Source organism: Natrix helvetica, assembly GCF_964273705.1.
Source record: "Natrix helvetica genome assembly, chromosome: 11".
Taxonomy (NCBI): domain Eukaryota; kingdom Metazoa; phylum Chordata; class Lepidosauria; order Squamata; family Natricidae; genus Natrix; species Natrix helvetica.
Genome location: NC_138562.1, coordinates 15,707,881 through 15,725,473, shown reverse-complemented (window position 1 = coordinate 15,725,473; position 17,593 = coordinate 15,707,881). Strand labels below are relative to the sequence as shown.

At 39.5% G+C, this 17,593-nt stretch overlaps 1 protein-coding gene across 1 annotated transcript in view; it reads left to right on the top strand.

The window, feature by feature from the left end:
- The window catches only part of PCDH11X (protocadherin 11 X-linked), a gene marked incomplete at its 5' end in the record, with an annotated part of 388,530 nt that overhangs the window by 220,849 nt on the left and 150,088 nt on the right, over positions 1 to 17,593 (top strand). The window contains one exon of the mRNA XM_081963961.1: positions 4,081 to 4,152. Within this exon, the coding sequence (XP_081820087.1) occupies positions 4,081 to 4,152 (72 nt within the window). The remainder of the gene's footprint in view (positions 1 to 4,080; positions 4,153 to 17,593) is intronic.

Sequence of the window (17,593 nt, the reverse complement as noted above, 5' to 3'; positions counted from 1 at the left end):
CCATTTTCAAAGATATGCAGTAAAATAGAATCAATTTGGTGAAATGGATGTAACCCGAGCACATATGTAAGTAAAAACACGGTTTCCCCAAGAGCAACCACAAATATCAGCCCAGATGTCACAGGGCAAAGCGTCTTATGTAAATTGAATCCGTCTGTTTAAATTTGTGGCTGAACACAAGAAAGAAAGAAGGATCTATTCACCTACTGGCTTCTAGGCAGTCTATTACTCCCTAGAGCTGCCTTTTAGTTGGTAAACCAAAATGAGAACAAAATGGAACCTTACAGAATATTCTCCAATCTTAGAGTAGAAAAGATATTTCCCAGTTTCTGCTGAAAACAGATTTTTTTTTAAAAAAACTAGTGATTTCTGAATTTACCAATTAAAAAAGACAGTGAAGGGACTATGTTAGTTCATTTTGTATTACCAAGCACCAAGTATGTTTCCAAGATTCCAAATATCTTTTCCCCCTTCATTTTCTACTGTTTTCAACACATCTTCCTCCCTTCCTTCTCCCTCCCTCCTTCCTTCCCTCCCTCCCTCCCTCCCTTCTTCCTTTCTTCTTTCCTTCCTTCCTTCCTTCCTTCCTTCCTCCTTCATTTCTTTCTTTCTTTCTTTCTTTCTTTCTTTCTTTCTTTCTTTCTTTCCTTTCTTCTATATTCTTTATTTGTTTATCTTTTCACTCTGCAACAAATCTTATAGACCCACAACACAACTTGTTCATTTCCGGGTTCCTGAATTATGAAGGAGACCATGTTTTAAATCTAACTTTTCCTTTTCTTGTCTTGTTTAGTTTTGATGAGATCGTCCCTTCTACATAAAATAACTGTGTGGAATCCACTTACCGACCCCACGTAGCCAAACCATAGTCACTCCAATCAGATCAAGTCAATATTTATTACAGTCAAAAACCCCAACAAGTTAAAACACTGAAGGGTTATCGAGTTAAAAGATTCTAGAATAAAGTAATAAATAACAAATAAAATCTAATGTTAAAATCATAATCTGTCAGTCCAATCTGTCAGTTTCATATAAACTAAAACACAACATGGCCTAAAACTATAATATAACACCAATCCTTAAAGTGTGAAGGCCTATGGTCATAAGGTACTAAAATGCAGCAAAGTGATAATGCTAAAAGATTTGCTGCATTAATCGTGTGAAATTGCTATAATGGATTAATCAGCAGGTTCCAATGAATTCCCCAGCACTGCTGTGCAGCCATTTGATAGTCATTCCTTTATTTGCATGACATATGGTGGTGCAATGGTTAAAATGCAGTACTGCGGGTTACTTCTGCTGACTGCCGGCTGCCAGAAGTTTGGCAGTTTGAATCTCACCAGCTCAAGGTTGACTCAGCCTTCCATCCTTCCCAGATGGGTAAAAGGAGGACCCAGATTGTTGGGGGGCAAAGGGTGACTCTATAAAACCTCTTAGAGAGGGCTGTAAAGCACTGTGAAGCAGTACATAAGTCTAAGTGCTATTGATATATAGAAGCGTAAACAATCAACGTTATCTGGTTTGTTGTAATATGTAGGCTAAAAATGTGGTCAGCTAAATTGTGATTCAGTGAATCCTGTTACCACATCCTCTGCTTTTTGTGAAAAAAAGGTCTCTTACTTTTCACCACATTTTAGGTCAGACTCAAACTAGAGTCTTTCAAATGTGGTGAGTGAAATTCAACCTAGTCTTCCCTTGCCCCAATTGGTCAAATTAACACTTAAAAGGAGATGGAATGCCATTATCTTTCATTATGAATATAATGACCCTTTCGCTGTGTGAATGTCGAAGGAAACCATTTCTGTGAATGCTCTGATGGAACCTTATTCCTTCTGTGCTCTCCAAGCATTCACGCTCAATCTGTCTACTGGTTACCCTTGTAGGTTATTTCAAAGTGCTGTAGTTTTAAAAAGTTACTTGAGATTTAGTTAAGCATGCTATTATGAGAGCTTGATTTCTGCTAACATCTACGCTTCACTGCCAGGGAAAATTTTTATTGGTCCCAGGATTGGTGCATTGGGAGCTGTAAGCATGCTGTTGGAGCTATAATGTACCATTCAGATCAAAATCAATCATAGCATCTTCATCTCATTATAGATTTAATTTTCTTCTGTGTGTTAAGCTTAAATATCAGATGGCTGGGAACATAAACAAAGGAACAGTGGGTCCCCAGTTTTGGGGAGATCAGGAGCCAACAGTTCTTCATGGTGGAAGTGAGAATCTGCAGGAGTGTGAAAGAGTAATAACCAACGCAGAAAAGACACATCGTTCCATGGTTTCATTGATTTTCCAGTAGATTTTGTTCAATCTTTGCAGTGTAAGTAGTGCCTCTATGTACCTTTAGAAGAGGATTGAAGTTTTGTTCTCCAAAGGAGAATCGTCCTTCAGAAAGTCAAGGAAACATTTGCCATTTTCCAAATCTATGATTCTACCGTCTAAAGCTCAGCTGGAAACTACAGCTGGTGTGGGAAAGGAGAGGAAACAGCATAGTCTTTGCCATTCATTAAATGCGCTGTGGCTGGGTGAGGACCGGCAATATTCTGACACGAGACTTTAGTGAAGGCACTCTGGAGACTCCGGTGGCACCTTGGTCCCCGGGCTCATCAAATCCAGGACATTTATAGGTGGAATTGAACAATCATTATGTACATTAGCAGGTTTTTTTTTTTTTTTTTTTGCAAGGTGGCTGGAAAATTAGATCTAATTTCGCTGGGGAGAGGAACTGCCTGCCTCAGCAAGAGAAATGGTTTCCACACATCGATTCATGTCGGTGTGGTGGTGTGTTTTCATATTCTTCCCTTCTCATTCATGTATTTATTTCTAAACAGGGAGCAGCAATGGATTTGGCATTCTGTAAGGTGGAAGGTCAATCAGCTATTAAGTTCCACTTCATTTCCCAAACACTGTTGCTCTTTATTAAGGGCACTTTCTTTTCTTTTCTCCCCCCCCCCCACCACCAGAGCATGTCATAAAACAACCTCCACCATAATAACTGTGATTTTGTATATAAAGGTGCCTGTGGGAACCATTACCGTATCTTCATCATCCCAATATTTTTGGTTTTTTATTGATGACTGATCAATCCGGAGACAGTCCACAAACTGAAAATGGGAATTAACCAGTGGTGGGATTCAGGCGATTCGCACCTATTCGGGAGAACCGGTTGTTAACTTTCTAAGCAGTTGTTGGAAGAAATCTCCTTTTGTTTTTTTCCACTTTACAGGGCTAATCCTATAAGGAAGGCAGGAAGGAAACCTTCTGCTGTTGTTTCTAGCCTAACCTTTATTGTCCTCCTTACAGAAACTGCCTCTCCGGTTAACCCTTAATACATTGTTACTGCTAAGGTGAAGCGCCTGTCAACGTGAGTGACGTTGAGTTGGCCACGCTCACATGGTCACATCACCACTGAGTCCTGACTACCCAGCTGGTCATTAGGATGGAGAACCGGTTGTTAAATTATTTGAATCCCACCCCTCAAATTAACTTTCTCCCTTGTCCACTATCATTCTGCAGTCAGCTCCAGTGTGTTTTGCAGCTACATGTATCGATCCATCTGTGTGTATATCAACACATACTGTATCCAGACACTATGCCTCAAAGCATTTCACGACATATTTTGTGTTGGTTCTGCTGTTTACGGGAGTCCCTGAAGCAATCACCTCTTTTTTCCCCATTTTAAACGAAATAATTTGATGCCTTGGTTTACGTCCTTGGAAGCGATGTCCTTGCATTTAGAAAAAAATCCAGAGCCAAATCCAGATATCCAGAATGAGCAGGTCCTTAATTAGATTTTAAAGCAGGCCAACAAGGTTTCCTATCTTGCAGTTGGAGCATTTTCTGTTGAACAAGAAAAAAAAATAGGGCATGGACAAGCACTAAAGAAACTTTCCTGAATTTTTCTACTGCAGTCATTAAAACAATCTTACTTTTCTCTGAGGCTCACAGCCCTATAATGCTTAGAACTGCACAAATTAACTCTGCTTTTTTCCCCCACAATTGTAAATCAAATATGGGTATGTTAGTCTCTCAAGCAACTAACAGCAGATTTTTCTTTCCTGTTTCTCTCTTTTGTCCCCAAAGCATTCAAAAGATGTGGGAAGACCTCAGACCCCATTAAAAGAGACAAGTCTAGAGTCATGGACCCAACCACCGGTAAGCAAGAACATTTAATTTATGTTGGCTATGTTCTCCTGAAAAAAGGAGAGGGAATTCAGATGGTTCCATTTGAAAAAAAATGTGTTAATGGAATAAATCAACAGCAAAAGTTCATGGAAATCATGTTTTGAAATATTTGAATAATGCCAAGCGTTATTCTCTGAGCCTTAGAAAATGACATGATATGTGATTCAAAAAATATCTCCTAAATGTTGTGCTCAAGAACACTTGATTGAGGACATTTATCCTCATTCCCAAAAGAAAGAATTAAGAAATCTATTTATTTTAATGGGTCTTTTTTCATATTTCTTTGAGAAAGCATTAAGCAAACTGTCATAGCAATTTTTTTTAGTTTAGTTTAGTTTATTGTCACTGCGCATCATACCACAAAATTAAATGCCATCCTCAGTGTACATTATAACTATAAAAATAAAAGCGCAAACACACGTCCTTCACATGCTATATAGTTGAAATTGAAAACCTGATATTGCATTAATATTGCACTATACAGTAGTATTCAATGTAGTTACTGCTGTGGGATAGAAGCTGTTTTTCAGCCTATTTGTCCTTGTTTTTGTTATCCTGTACCGTCTGCCAGATGGTAATAGTTCAAAAAAAAGGATGCCCAGGATGAGATGAATCTTTAAGGATGTTTTGAACTTTCTTAAGGCAGCGGGAGCTATAAAGCTCTTCCAAAGAGGTGAGAGGGCAACCCATGATCCTCTGGGCAATGAGGTTGACCCTCTGGAGTGCTCTCCTATCTGCCACTGTGTCAATTGGCAAAGCATACACAAGTGCAATAAGTTAAAATACTCTCTATGGTGGAGGGGTAGAAGGTCACCAGTTGTTTTCAGTTGCTTTGGGTGCAGCATTCCCGCTCACTGAATATTCTCACAGGGACTGAGAGTTGAGTAGACTATCCGTTATTTGGGTTATCTTTCACCTACTATATGTCAGCAGGAGCTAACACCATCAAAGATTATTCCACAGTTATGAGGATCATAGAAAAATCTCATTGATGAAGGTTTCTTCAGAGAAGCCTGCATTCATTAGAAAGTTGTCTTCTTCACTTCACCACCCACTTCACCCAGGAGAGAGATGTTTTTGGGAGAGTTATAAAACACTTCTATCCATCCATCCATCTGGTATGATAGGGAGGGTAAAGAAAGGTATTACTGAGTAATACTTCACCACAGAGATGGGGAAAGGAATCAAATGCTTAATTTCTTCCATAACTATGTCAGCTCTGGACAAGCAGGGTTAATATTTCCCCTTTAAATATAGATTGATGATGAATGATGATGTTGAAGTTGGTAGGTAGGTAAGTAGATAGATGACAAATAGATGAAGCTAGATATACAGACAGACAGATATATGACAGATAGATGGATGAAGATGATGATAGATAGATGATTGATAGATAGATAGATAGATAGATAGATAGATAGATAGATAGATAGATAGATAATGATGATGATGATGAAGATAGATAGATAGATAGATAGATAGATAGATAGATAGATAGATAGATAGATGATAGATAGATAGATAGATACTCTAGGTAGATAGATAGATAGATAGATAGATAGATAGATAGATGATAGATAGATAGATAGATAGATAGATAGATAGATAGATAGATAGATGATAGATAGATAGATAGATGATAGATGATAGATGATAGATAGATAGATAGATAGATAGATAGATAGATAGATAGATAGATAGATAGATGATAGATAGATAGATAGATACTCTAGGTAGATAGATAGATAGATAGATAGATAGATAGATAGATAGATAGATAGATAGATGATAGATAGATAGATAGATAGATAGATAGATAGATAGATAGATAGATAGATAGATAGATAGATACTCTAGGTAGATAGGTAGATAGATAGATAGATAGATAGATAGATAGATAGATAGATAGATAGATAGATAGATAGATGATAGATAGATAGATAGATGATAGATGATAGATGATAGATAGATAGATAGATAGATAGATAGATAGATAGATAGATAGATAGATAGATAGATAGATAGATAGATACTCTAGGTAGATAGATAGATAGATAGATAGATAGATAGATAGATAGATAGATAGATAGATAGATAGATGATAGATAGATGGATAATAGATAGATACTCTAGGTAGATAGGTAGATAGATAGATAGAGATATTAGTAAACAGATTTTCTTGAAGTTAAATTTGAGATCATATTTCTATGGCTTTCTTAAAGGATCATCTTAATTAGATTTTTTTTTCCTAATGAAAACTATAAATGCTACATGTTTGATGCAACATGCTGAAGTTAGAAAAGTGTCAAAGTAAGTTGAGCAGATGGACTGGGATGTCCTACTAAGGAGGCAGACCTAAGGTTTTCTTACAAGAAGAAAGGAAATAATGGGACGAAGGAGTAAAGCAAGGCATGATTCTAGAAGGGCAGCAATTTTGATAAGAACTGTTAAAATCTTTCCAGAATATCCAATGATAGCTTTGCGGCTGTAATGATGATTCATAGCAAATCTTCAGTTCCATCTATTTCACTTCACCCCGTGGTCATGTTAATGAAACTTTATTTTACATGGCTGTACAGCATCCAAAATGACTATTAGAACTGAGCTTTTCATTTCTCCAGCTCATTTCAGATGTCAACTTTACTTGTAGCCACAAAGAGTTTGTTGCCCTCAATAGGAATAAATTACGAAGCTCACAATTGGTGGGATCAGTTCTCCAATTTATTTATTTTTTGCCAAGGGTGTATTTTCATGCTATCATCAAGATATATTTGGGGCGTGGGGCCACAGTCAAACCACACTAGGATGGAGGTATGGCAGCGGTCCACCGTGGGTACAATGATATACAAATTGCACTAGTGTAGGGCACTAGCTACCGTGTGAGAAACAGAAATGTACAAATTAAGTTAATGTCTGCAGACAGTTATGAGCAGTTCATTAACTCTGAGGATGGAATTCTATTTAAGTCTACCCAATGACAGTTAAAGGTGAAAGCTTTTCAGAGGAGTATTGGTCCATCAGTTTTGACTCGCCAGGAAAGAAATTACAGCTGTTCACTTTGAGGGGCGAGGAAACTGATGAATGACAACATTTGATGCACAACATTTAACTTGAAAATTGTATAATGTATTATAAGTGGATATTTCGGTTTTGGCTATGGGGCTTAAAATTGTTCTTTGCCTTGTAAAAAACTGCTCCATTTTTTAAAGTCATTGTTTCATAGATGATCTTACCCAAAGAGGTGGAAAAATGAAACAAGAGTTGGGTTTACTTATAATACCACTCTTATTTGTGTGGGCTTTGTAGGTTGTTTTTTTTTTTTCTTCTTCTTCTCCTTCTGGTGGTATTGAACTCTGTCAACATATCTGAAGGGCCACCTTGAAAAAGGTGGACCTACACTGATCCTGGATAATTTGCTTTGCTGGTTTTTGCCTTGCCTTTTTTCCCCATGTCATTTGGAATTATTTTTGGTTAAATTTTGTAAGTTAGAGTTACCATCCTACTTAATACTGGCATGAAGTTTGCTCTTCAACGGACAGATTTCATTTATTCATATAGCCGGTTCCTAGATAAAATAGATAAAAATAGACACAGCGGCTAAGCATCTTCAGCTAAGATGTTGAGCTTGTTGATCAGAAAGATCGTCAGTTCGGCGGTTCAAATTCCTAGCGCCGCGTAACAGAGTGAGGTCCCATTACTTGTCCCAGCTTCTGCTAACCTAGCACATCGAAAGCATGTAAAAATGCAAGTAGAAAAATAGGGACCACCTTTGGTGGGAAGGTAACAGTGTTCCATGCATCTTTGGCATTGAGTCATGCTGGCCACATAACCACGGAGATGTCTTCAGACAGCGCTGGCTCTTCACCTTTGAAACAGAGATGAGCACCACCCACTAGAGTCGGGAACAACTAGCACAAATGTGCAAGGGGAACCTTTACCTTTAGATAAAAATGGCACTGGATAATTGCAGTAGACCAATGTGCTGGGTGCACTTATCATACTAAGCCACCATGTACTGATTGCTTGTTGGTGACAATAATAATAATAATAATAATAATAATAATAATAATAATAATAATAATAATAATAATAATAATAATAATAATAATAATAATATTTAATGCTTCTAGACCACCCCCTCTCCCAAAAGGGACTCGGGGCGGTGTACAGTTCATACAAAATATAACAAGATACAATAAAATTAAATATGTACAGTTAACAGTTGACATGGAGGAGGTTAAAATGCAGTTAAAAGAACTGTACAAAGCAAATATATTATAAGTTTAAACCCTTAAAAACAGATACAGTGAATTAAAAAATCCCTAAAATAACCAGATATAATACATTTGCCAGGAGGGACAGTTGAATTATGCCAGGCCTGCTAATCGGAACAGGTGGGTCTTCAGTTTTTGCCGGAAGGAGCGGAGGTCAGAAGTGGTTCTAATGTCGGGGGGGAGGTCATTCCAGAGGGTTGGGCCCATCACAGAGAAGGCCCTACTCCTCGGTGTCGCCCGCTGGCATTGCCTAGTGGACGGCACCAGGAGAAGTCCCTCCCTGTGTGAGCGAATTGGCCGCAGGGATGTATGTGGGAGGATGCGATCCCGCAAGTAACTAGGTCCCGTGCCATGGAGCGCTTTAAAGATGGTAGTCAGCACCTTGAAACGCACCCGGAAAACCACAGGCAGCCAGTGCAGCTCGCGCAGGAGCGGTGTTACGTGGGAGTACCCCGTACTCCCCATCACAGCCCGCGCGGCTGCGTTCTGAACTAACTGCAGTCTCCGGACGCGTCCCAAGGGCAGCCCCATGTAGAGAGCATTGCAGTAATCCAGGCGGGACGTCACCAGCGCATGAGTGACCGTGCGTAGGGCATCCCGGTCTAGTAGGGGGCGCAATTGGCGCACCAGGCGAACCTGGTGGAACGCCCCCCTTGCCACGGCTGCCACATGGTCATCCATTGACAGCCGGGCATCAAGGAGGACGACCATGTTGTTCATGAATCGTGACTTATAACTCTTATGTGCAAAATGAGTCATGATAGCTTCTACAAGAAACCATGGCTCAAATGAATTAGGCTGGTATGTAGTTCCAAAGATAAGGATAAAATGATTCAAGATCATTTAAAACAGTGTTTTTAAAGTTTTCCTTTTTTTTTTCTTAAAAAAATGTAATTCAGAACAAGTGGGATCGAAATTAAGATGTATAGTTAAAATAGAGGAGATTCTTTAATGCCAGTCAAATTTCTTCATTCTCTCTGCTGTAATCAGATGAAATGGCAGCTTAAAGGTTTGCTGCCTTTGATGTGCGTTTCAGGTTACTTGTAAAGGAATTTTAGTATAATACACAAAGGCGGTGTTGTTTGAAACTGAGGAAGAAAAAAAAAGGCTGCGTGATGATCTTTCTTTTCTTTTCTTATTTTTATGACCCATCAAAATTGCAAAGTATTCACAAAGGAAAGCTTTTCCTTTGTTCCAAGAAGATCAACCAGTCTCCCTTCCATATCACCGTTGGCTGCGTTTATGCTGTCTTTTGAGAAAGCATGTCTTAGCTTTTTCTTGGTGATCACATTTAGACAAACATTTTTGTTTTACAAATTACAAAATGAATGAGTTCTATGCACAGATGGCCAAATCCACATCTCTTGCAATCATTAAAAATGTAGAAACAAGCCAAGATAGACCCAATTAATCTATTCAAGCCATAGCCAATCATTCCAAACCAGGGGTGTCAAACTCAAGATCCGCCCCCCCCCCCCTTGGAAACAGTGAAAGACTGGCCCACGGTGCTTCTGCCAACGAAAACGGAGCTCCATTTTCACTGGCAGAGGGTTGCAGGCAGGAGGCTGTCACAGCCGAAAATTGAGCTCAGGAGCCTGCTTTCCCTGGCAGAGTGCTTGGGACTCCACAGGCACCCCCGACACAAGTGATGTCGAGCTGGCCATGCCCACCTGGCTACACCCACCCAGCCCCCCAAAGTCAAACACAACCCTGATGCTGCCCTCAATGAAATCGAGTTTGACACCCCTGTTCCAAACCATCAATTATACGAATCTATACTTTAAATTTAATAAAGGGGGATATTTGTAGCCCGGGGCTGAAATGGGGGGTCCTTGATGCTCTCTGAGCATGGTTGTTTTCTTGCAGACATTTCATTACCCTAACTAGGTAACATCATCAGTGCTAGTGACTAGCACTGATGATGTTACCTAGTTGGGTCATGAAACGTCTGCATGAAAACAGCCAAGCTCAGAGAGCACCAAGGGCCCCACAGTTCTCCTCCTCCTTCCCCTCTTCTTCTCCTCTTCTTTCACTTCCCCCTCCTATTCTTCCTCCTTCTCTCTCCAAACCCCACTCCATTCTAGCACTGATGATGTTACCTAGTTGGGTCATGTAAGAAAACAAGCAAGCTCCTCTGAGCATCAAGGAACCCAAATTTTAAATTTATTTCCATAATATTTCTTTGGAAATAATTACAATTTCTGCTAAGAGAATAGATAAGGATATATAGACAATATATGAGGATATATAGAAAAATCCTCAAATAAATGCAAACAGTCTTTCCTTCCTTCCTTAAAATAAAATAAGTGGCATTAAGATCTCCCAAAAGTATAGCACCTATAAAATACCTTAAATAATACAATAGTTAAGAACTGAAATACTGTTTTAATATGCCATTATTTTAATACCCTACTAAAATTTTAAAATTTGATATAGTAAAATATTTAAGGTGAAAACTGATTGACTATCAAGGCACTTTATTGAAATATTTATTAAGATTTCAAGCCAGTGCCACTAATTGACTTCCATGAGTTCAGGAATTTAAACCAGCAAAAAAAAATAGCTTATTTATCTAACTAAATCTGATACTAGTTAATGGATTGCTCTGTCTGGCATTGTGTTACAAAGAATTTTGCTGTTTATAAGATAACAGTGAGAACACCATGATACTTTTTTTTTTGGGGGGGGGTGTTATTTGTGTTGACAATTTACAGTATGAGTTGTGTATGAAACAACTACCAACCTGAAGACTGGATCTTCCTGGTTACTCATACCAATTAGCTTTCTTGTCAGGATATTCTCCAACTGATCATATGTCATTCCACAAGTTGTATATGTGCCATTTTTGACTGTACCCCAACTTTCTAAGATAATGTTAAGATTATCTTAAAAAGTGGTGGTAGAGCTCTGGTGATATTGATCTCTGCCAGCATCACCATAGCTAAGCCTCGTGGTTGGAAATTCAACTTTATTTTGACATTATATATCTTTGGGACGTGGTGGCTCAGTCACTAAGACGCTGAGCTTGTTGATCAGAAAGGTCGGCAGTTCAGCGGTTCAAATCCCTAGCTCTGCATAACGGAGTGAGCTCCCGTTACTTGTCCCAGCTTCGGCCAACCTAGCAGTTCAAAAGCACGTAAAAAATGCAAGTAAAAAAATAGGAACCACCTTTGGTGGGAAGGTAACAGCGTTCCGTGCTCCTTCGGCATTTAGTGATGCCGGCCAGATAAACCACCACACTCTGGGGCCAGCCAGAAGTTGTATTTGTATTTGGAGAAAGTCAGCCTTCTCCATCTTTTGTTAATGGGTATGGCTTAAATACAGATAGTCCTCAAATTATGGACCATAATTGAGCCCAAAATTTGTTAAGTGAATTTTGCCCCATTTTCTTGCCACAATGAATCACTGCAGTTGCTAAATTAGTAACGTGGTTTATTAATTGAATCTGGGTTCCCCATTGACATCAGAAGGTCGCAAAAAGGGACCACATGACCCTGGGACACTGCAACTGTCATAAATATGAGTCATTTGCCAAGTGTTTGAATTTTGATCATGGGACCCCAGGGATGCTGCAATGGTCGCATGTGAAAAATAGTCATAAGTCACTTTTTTCAGTGCCATTGCAACTTTGAATGGACATTAAATGAGCATTTTGTACGTCCAGGGTTACCTGTATTATTACACTTGCATTCTGTAAAGGATTAGAAGTTGGCTGATTGAGCACCAGTTGTTAGGAATCAACGTTGACAGCTCTGTTGAAATTAACTGTAATTGATTTTTACAAATGACTGTAGGTACATTGAATTGATTATGTCAAACAGTTAAGTCTCTATCCCTGTGATTGTCGCCATACCATTGCTGAGTTTTCAGAGGTTTTCAGGGACTACAACAGAGGTGGGTTCCTATTGGTTCGGACCGGTTCGGCGAACTAGGTAGTAACTCGGCCTGCCACACCCCTGAACCAGTTCTATTGGAGGTGGCACCATCTTGATTTTCAATCTTCATTGAAAAACATTATGTCCTTTTCTAACATTGTGCGCATGCCCAGACCTTTTTAGGTTCTTTTTTTTTGCGCCAAATAGCAACACACCCCTGGACCAATGGGTGTGTTGCTGCCGGTCCTGAATGGTAGTGGCCTGGAGCAGCTGAGAATGTCCCGGTACGGTGGCTCGTTTCGCCCGCTTGCCCACCCATGCTCTACAGCTGTATTAATGCCAAAAGGCACACTATGCATGCACGCACAGCGTGCAGTGCCTGTGTATGCCCTGACAAGCAGCCAGGTGTCGCAAGGGCGGTGGATTGCGCTTGCATACGCTGTGCACGTCAGGCTCATGCACGAACAGACCGCAATCAGTGTACCGATAGTGACGGTAAGAGCAACCTACCACTGCCCTAGACTACAACCAAATAAATAGACTTTTTAGTGGATCAGGCTATATTGAATAAGCATAGACAGTAGAATGGGTCAAGTTAATTTCCCTGTCTGGGCATTTTTGGACTACTTGAAATGAGTCACGAAATCTGGCGTGTTATCCATGCTTATATGTGGGGGAAATGTAAGAGTTGTATTGAACGTTTGAGAAAATAGAGACACTTACTGGCAACCTGGCGCATCAGGTATAGTTTTACCAAGAATGATTGCTCCCTTCGGTCATTTTAGCTTTTTCTGTCTCAGTCATAATTTGTGTTTTTCCCCCTGGTTCCTGTTTTTGTTTTTTGTTTTTTACAAATGACGGTGTTATAAGGAGGCCAATGAGCCGGTAAGTTGGAAATTGAATCCCCTTTCAGAAAAGCTATAGTACAACATGTTTACTCTTTTATTATTATTAGTTCCCTCTGTAGCTTTCTACCTCCTCTAATGATGCCATATTGCTACAGTGGCTAGAAGATTATTTTGCATGAAAAATTTACTGTGGCTGGGAAGATTTCAAGTGCCTTGTCAAAACCAATGAGTTATAAATGAAATCTTATGGAGAACTAACACCCCCTGCAATCCATTCTAGAAACTGGTGAAATTCTTCTTATCTTGAGAGTACTATAGTAGGATGTGCATTGGGGCAGGATTCTAGAAAAGTGGATTTATCTAGTTTTCATCATCCCATCCCTATATTATTGTCAGGTGCAGGAAATCAGGAGTCCAAGCCGTTCAAGTGAATATATAGGGTTATTTCAAGTTTAAGCTCTCCACAAGAATCTGAACTACTAACAGTCCAAGCAAATTGGCGGTAGATAACAGTCAACTGAATTCAAGGTGGTCTGGACTTAGATCTCTTGTGGGCATGAAAGGAGTTGAGACTAATGACATGTTTTACCCCTCCCTTGGGCTCAGCCTGGTCATCTTCTACAAATATATGGTTATAGAGCCTGCAAAGCATCTGAACTCTGAATAAAATTGAGTCTGCTCTCCTGCGAATTATTATTATTAGAGCCTCAGTGGCACAGTGGTTAGAGTGAAGTACTGCAGGCTACTTCAGCTGACTGCCGGCTGCCTGCAATTTGGCAGTTCGAATCTCACCAGGCTCAAGGTTGACTCAGCCTTCCATCCTTCCGAGGTGGGTAAAACAAGGACCCAGATTTTGGGGGGCAAGAGGCAGACTCTGTAAACCGCTTAGAGAGGGCTGTAAAGCACTGTAAGTCTAAGTGCTAGTGCTATTATGGTTTTAAATTGTGTTATTTTTTTAAAAAAAAAACTGATTTCTGTTACATTTTGGGTTATTTTGTTGTACTGTTTTGTGTTTTTAACTTTGTTCCCCACTCAGAGTTACATAAACAAGATGGGCAGCTGCCTAGATTTTCCAAATCCATTCATTCATTCATTCATTCATTCATTCATGACAGAGCACCCACTCATTCCCAGAAGGATTTATATAATGATAAAAAGGAAGATCTCATTTCGAGATCTTTTCCCTGTTAGACCTAGAAGCCATCTTTTACTTTTTGGATTTCAGGCCTGCCACCACTTTCTACTGTGGGAAAATGGGAGGGGGGATTATTCAGAGTATGGGTGATGTGTAGCCATAATAACATTCTTTTTCAGAAAGTCAAGGTCACATTTTTCCTGCACCTGGATGGATGTGGATGGGAGGAATCTTTCTTTGTGGCAATGAAGGATTGGACCATGTGATAGACTTGTGGGTGTGGGGGCAAGATCTTGAACTTTCAACTGGGTGGGAAAACCTGGAAGCTTTCAGATTCAGGTTTTCCCAGATGTGCCAACATGACATCTGTAATAAAGTGAAACTTTGAGGAAACTCAAGTCTCTGAGTTTTCTTTCGTTGGGGGTATTACTTGTAACTCCGACATTCCCTTTCCTTCCCATCATTCAGTTCATCTCTCCTTCCTTCAACATATGCATACTGACAATGACCAACAAAACCTGGAACTTTTGCATTTTCATCCCTGTGGGCATGGCATATAAAAACCTTTAAACAATATGGCATTATTTCACATACGTTTCCCACATCCACTATTAAATATGTAGCTGACTAGTCAGCTCTTGGCAAAGACGTTTGTGCTTTCCTGTTAAAGGAGACCGATAAACCATTTCTCTTTTACAGAGGTCAGTTAGCATGACATATCCCGAGTTTCTCTATAGTTATATCAGCTTAGGGAGCAATCTCTTTTAAATTCAATTTTCTGCAATTGTGTCCTAGATGCCGAGATCAACAAATGCCCATTCAGAGACAGAACACACCAATTTTGGCACTGGACACGACGTTCCATAAATGGTCCCACTGGCAGGACATTCTTTGAAGTCTAAAATAGTGGTCATAATGAAAGACTATAATAAATCGATGAATAATGTCTCTGAAGGAAACTTGGGTTTTGATTTTTGTTTTGTTTTGAATCGGAAACCCAGCCAAATCTTCTTACCGTTGCTCCGGCCACCATACTTGGCTACTGGATAATTTGTATTAATAATAGTACTAATAACAATAGTAATAGGTGCCTTTGGTGCAATCCCAATTTTGTTTTCACCAAAATATGTTCTACAATCCTGTCTTGTATTGAAATAAATATAATCTATTTATTATATATATATAACTAACTGATAACCCGGTGTTGCCTGGGTATTTATTTATCCTAATCCTGTAATAGACAGGAAAAGCTCTGATGTTGTTGAAAATATCTGAGCCAAACATAATTTCTAATATTGGATTTTCCCTCTTACCAGAGGGAGCCCCCTTGTGGAGTACCGTGAATCCATTACCATGGCGACTCCACTGCACTGTACAGTGGAAGCCATTTTACAGCAGTATGGTAGAAGCCATTTTAAGGCACAACAGGCTTTATCTTAACAGAACACACACACACACACCAAAGGGTGTAAGCAGTGTCTTACCCCCACAATATTTGTTTCTAGAGAGTAAGTCATCTGTGTACCAAGTTTGGTTGAAATTGCTCAAGGCCTTCCAGAGTTATGCTGGAACACAAACACATACACATAGATAGATAGATAGATAGATAGATAGATAGATAGATAGATAGGTAGGTAGGTAGGTAGGTAGGTAGGTAGGTAGGTAGGTAGGTAGGTAGGCAGGCAGGCAGGCAGGCAGGCAGGCAGGCAGGCAGGCAGGCAGGCAGGCAGGCAGGCAGGTATAGAGACAGACAGATATAGATATAGATGATATAGATATAGATATAGATATAGATATAGATATAGATATAGATATAGATATAGATATAGATATAGATATAGATATAGATATAGATAGATATAACCCATCCTACTAACATTCCAGTGACAGAGAAGTTCCCTAAGAATGGGATCCAACACAGTCCGAACACTCTGAAGACTAATTCTCTGGTCCCAGAGACCGATCCAGATTGGATCCTGCAGGATTTGATTTCTTTCTCCATTGTATGTATTTTAAATGTTGGCATGAGCCTCAAAATTCATATTGTAATTAATTTCACATCCACTTTGCCAGTTTCCCATCAAGGCAAGTGAAGTTGTCAGCTAATCGCTAGCTGATCTGAATGGCCCTCACAATACAGCTGAAGATATGACAAATAGCTGCACGGCCCGATGCTGATAAAGGAAAAAATGTGAAACGCAAAGAAAGAACGACTTTAGTCATAGGAGGCAGGGCATCACTTGGCTCATTGCTAAGATCGGATTTGGCCCAGGCACACAAATGTGGAGCTTAATTTTACTACATTATGGCAGAACTAATTGAGTGGAATGGCTGGTAATGGTGATAGGCATGTTGGATTTGCCCCAGATGCCATCTGCCAAAGTTTCCACTGTGGTTACCAGAGACAGAATTTCAAGGCATTGGTTGCAGAACAGTCTGTCCTCCTCAACATTTGCAATACCTTTTTGATATATGTCTATGAACAGGGATTAGTTTCATTTCCAAGAAAATTTAATGTATGCCAAAAGTGCATAGACCAAAGTAGAGAACATTGGATCCAGGATGTTAATTTATGGTGCCGTCATCCTCTCCTTTCCAGCTAGCTGAGCATATGCTGGTAGACAGATCCTAGGAGTAAATGTACTTCAAACAGAATTGGTCGCTCCATTTGGAAACCGAGTTTAATAGATGCAATAATATATGAGCACTCCTGTCAGCCACTGCATATCCACCTATCATCCCTTTGAGCTAAAGCCAATTTACGGGTGACACTGAAGGTCAAAGCACTCATTCATAAATATATTTTCAAGAAAACCTTTCTTAGTATTTTCCCCCCATGTACTCTGATTAAACTTTCATTTGTGATTGTTTCCAGCTGGTATACATCTCTGAAAGTTTTATAGATTAGATTCAAATGCTAAATTCAGAACACTTGGTTTTGTATTTTTTTTGTATTACCAGTAGCCCTTACTGAAGTGATTGATTGGCCAAGTAATAAGATTGATTGGCCAAGTAATAACACTTAGCAAGGGAGATTTTGCAAAAATGTTGGTCAAGGGTCTAACTTTAGGAACCTTGGCTGTAATCAGTTTAACATTCTATACGACAGACATATATTTTTTTAAAAATGCATTTACCTCAGTGGTGTGTCCACTATTTGTTGTTGTTAGTTGTGAAGTCATGTCTGATCCATCGTGATTCCATGGACAATGTTCTTCTAGGCCTTCCTGTCCTCTCCCCAGAGTCCATTTAAGCTCACACCGACTGCTTCAGTGACTC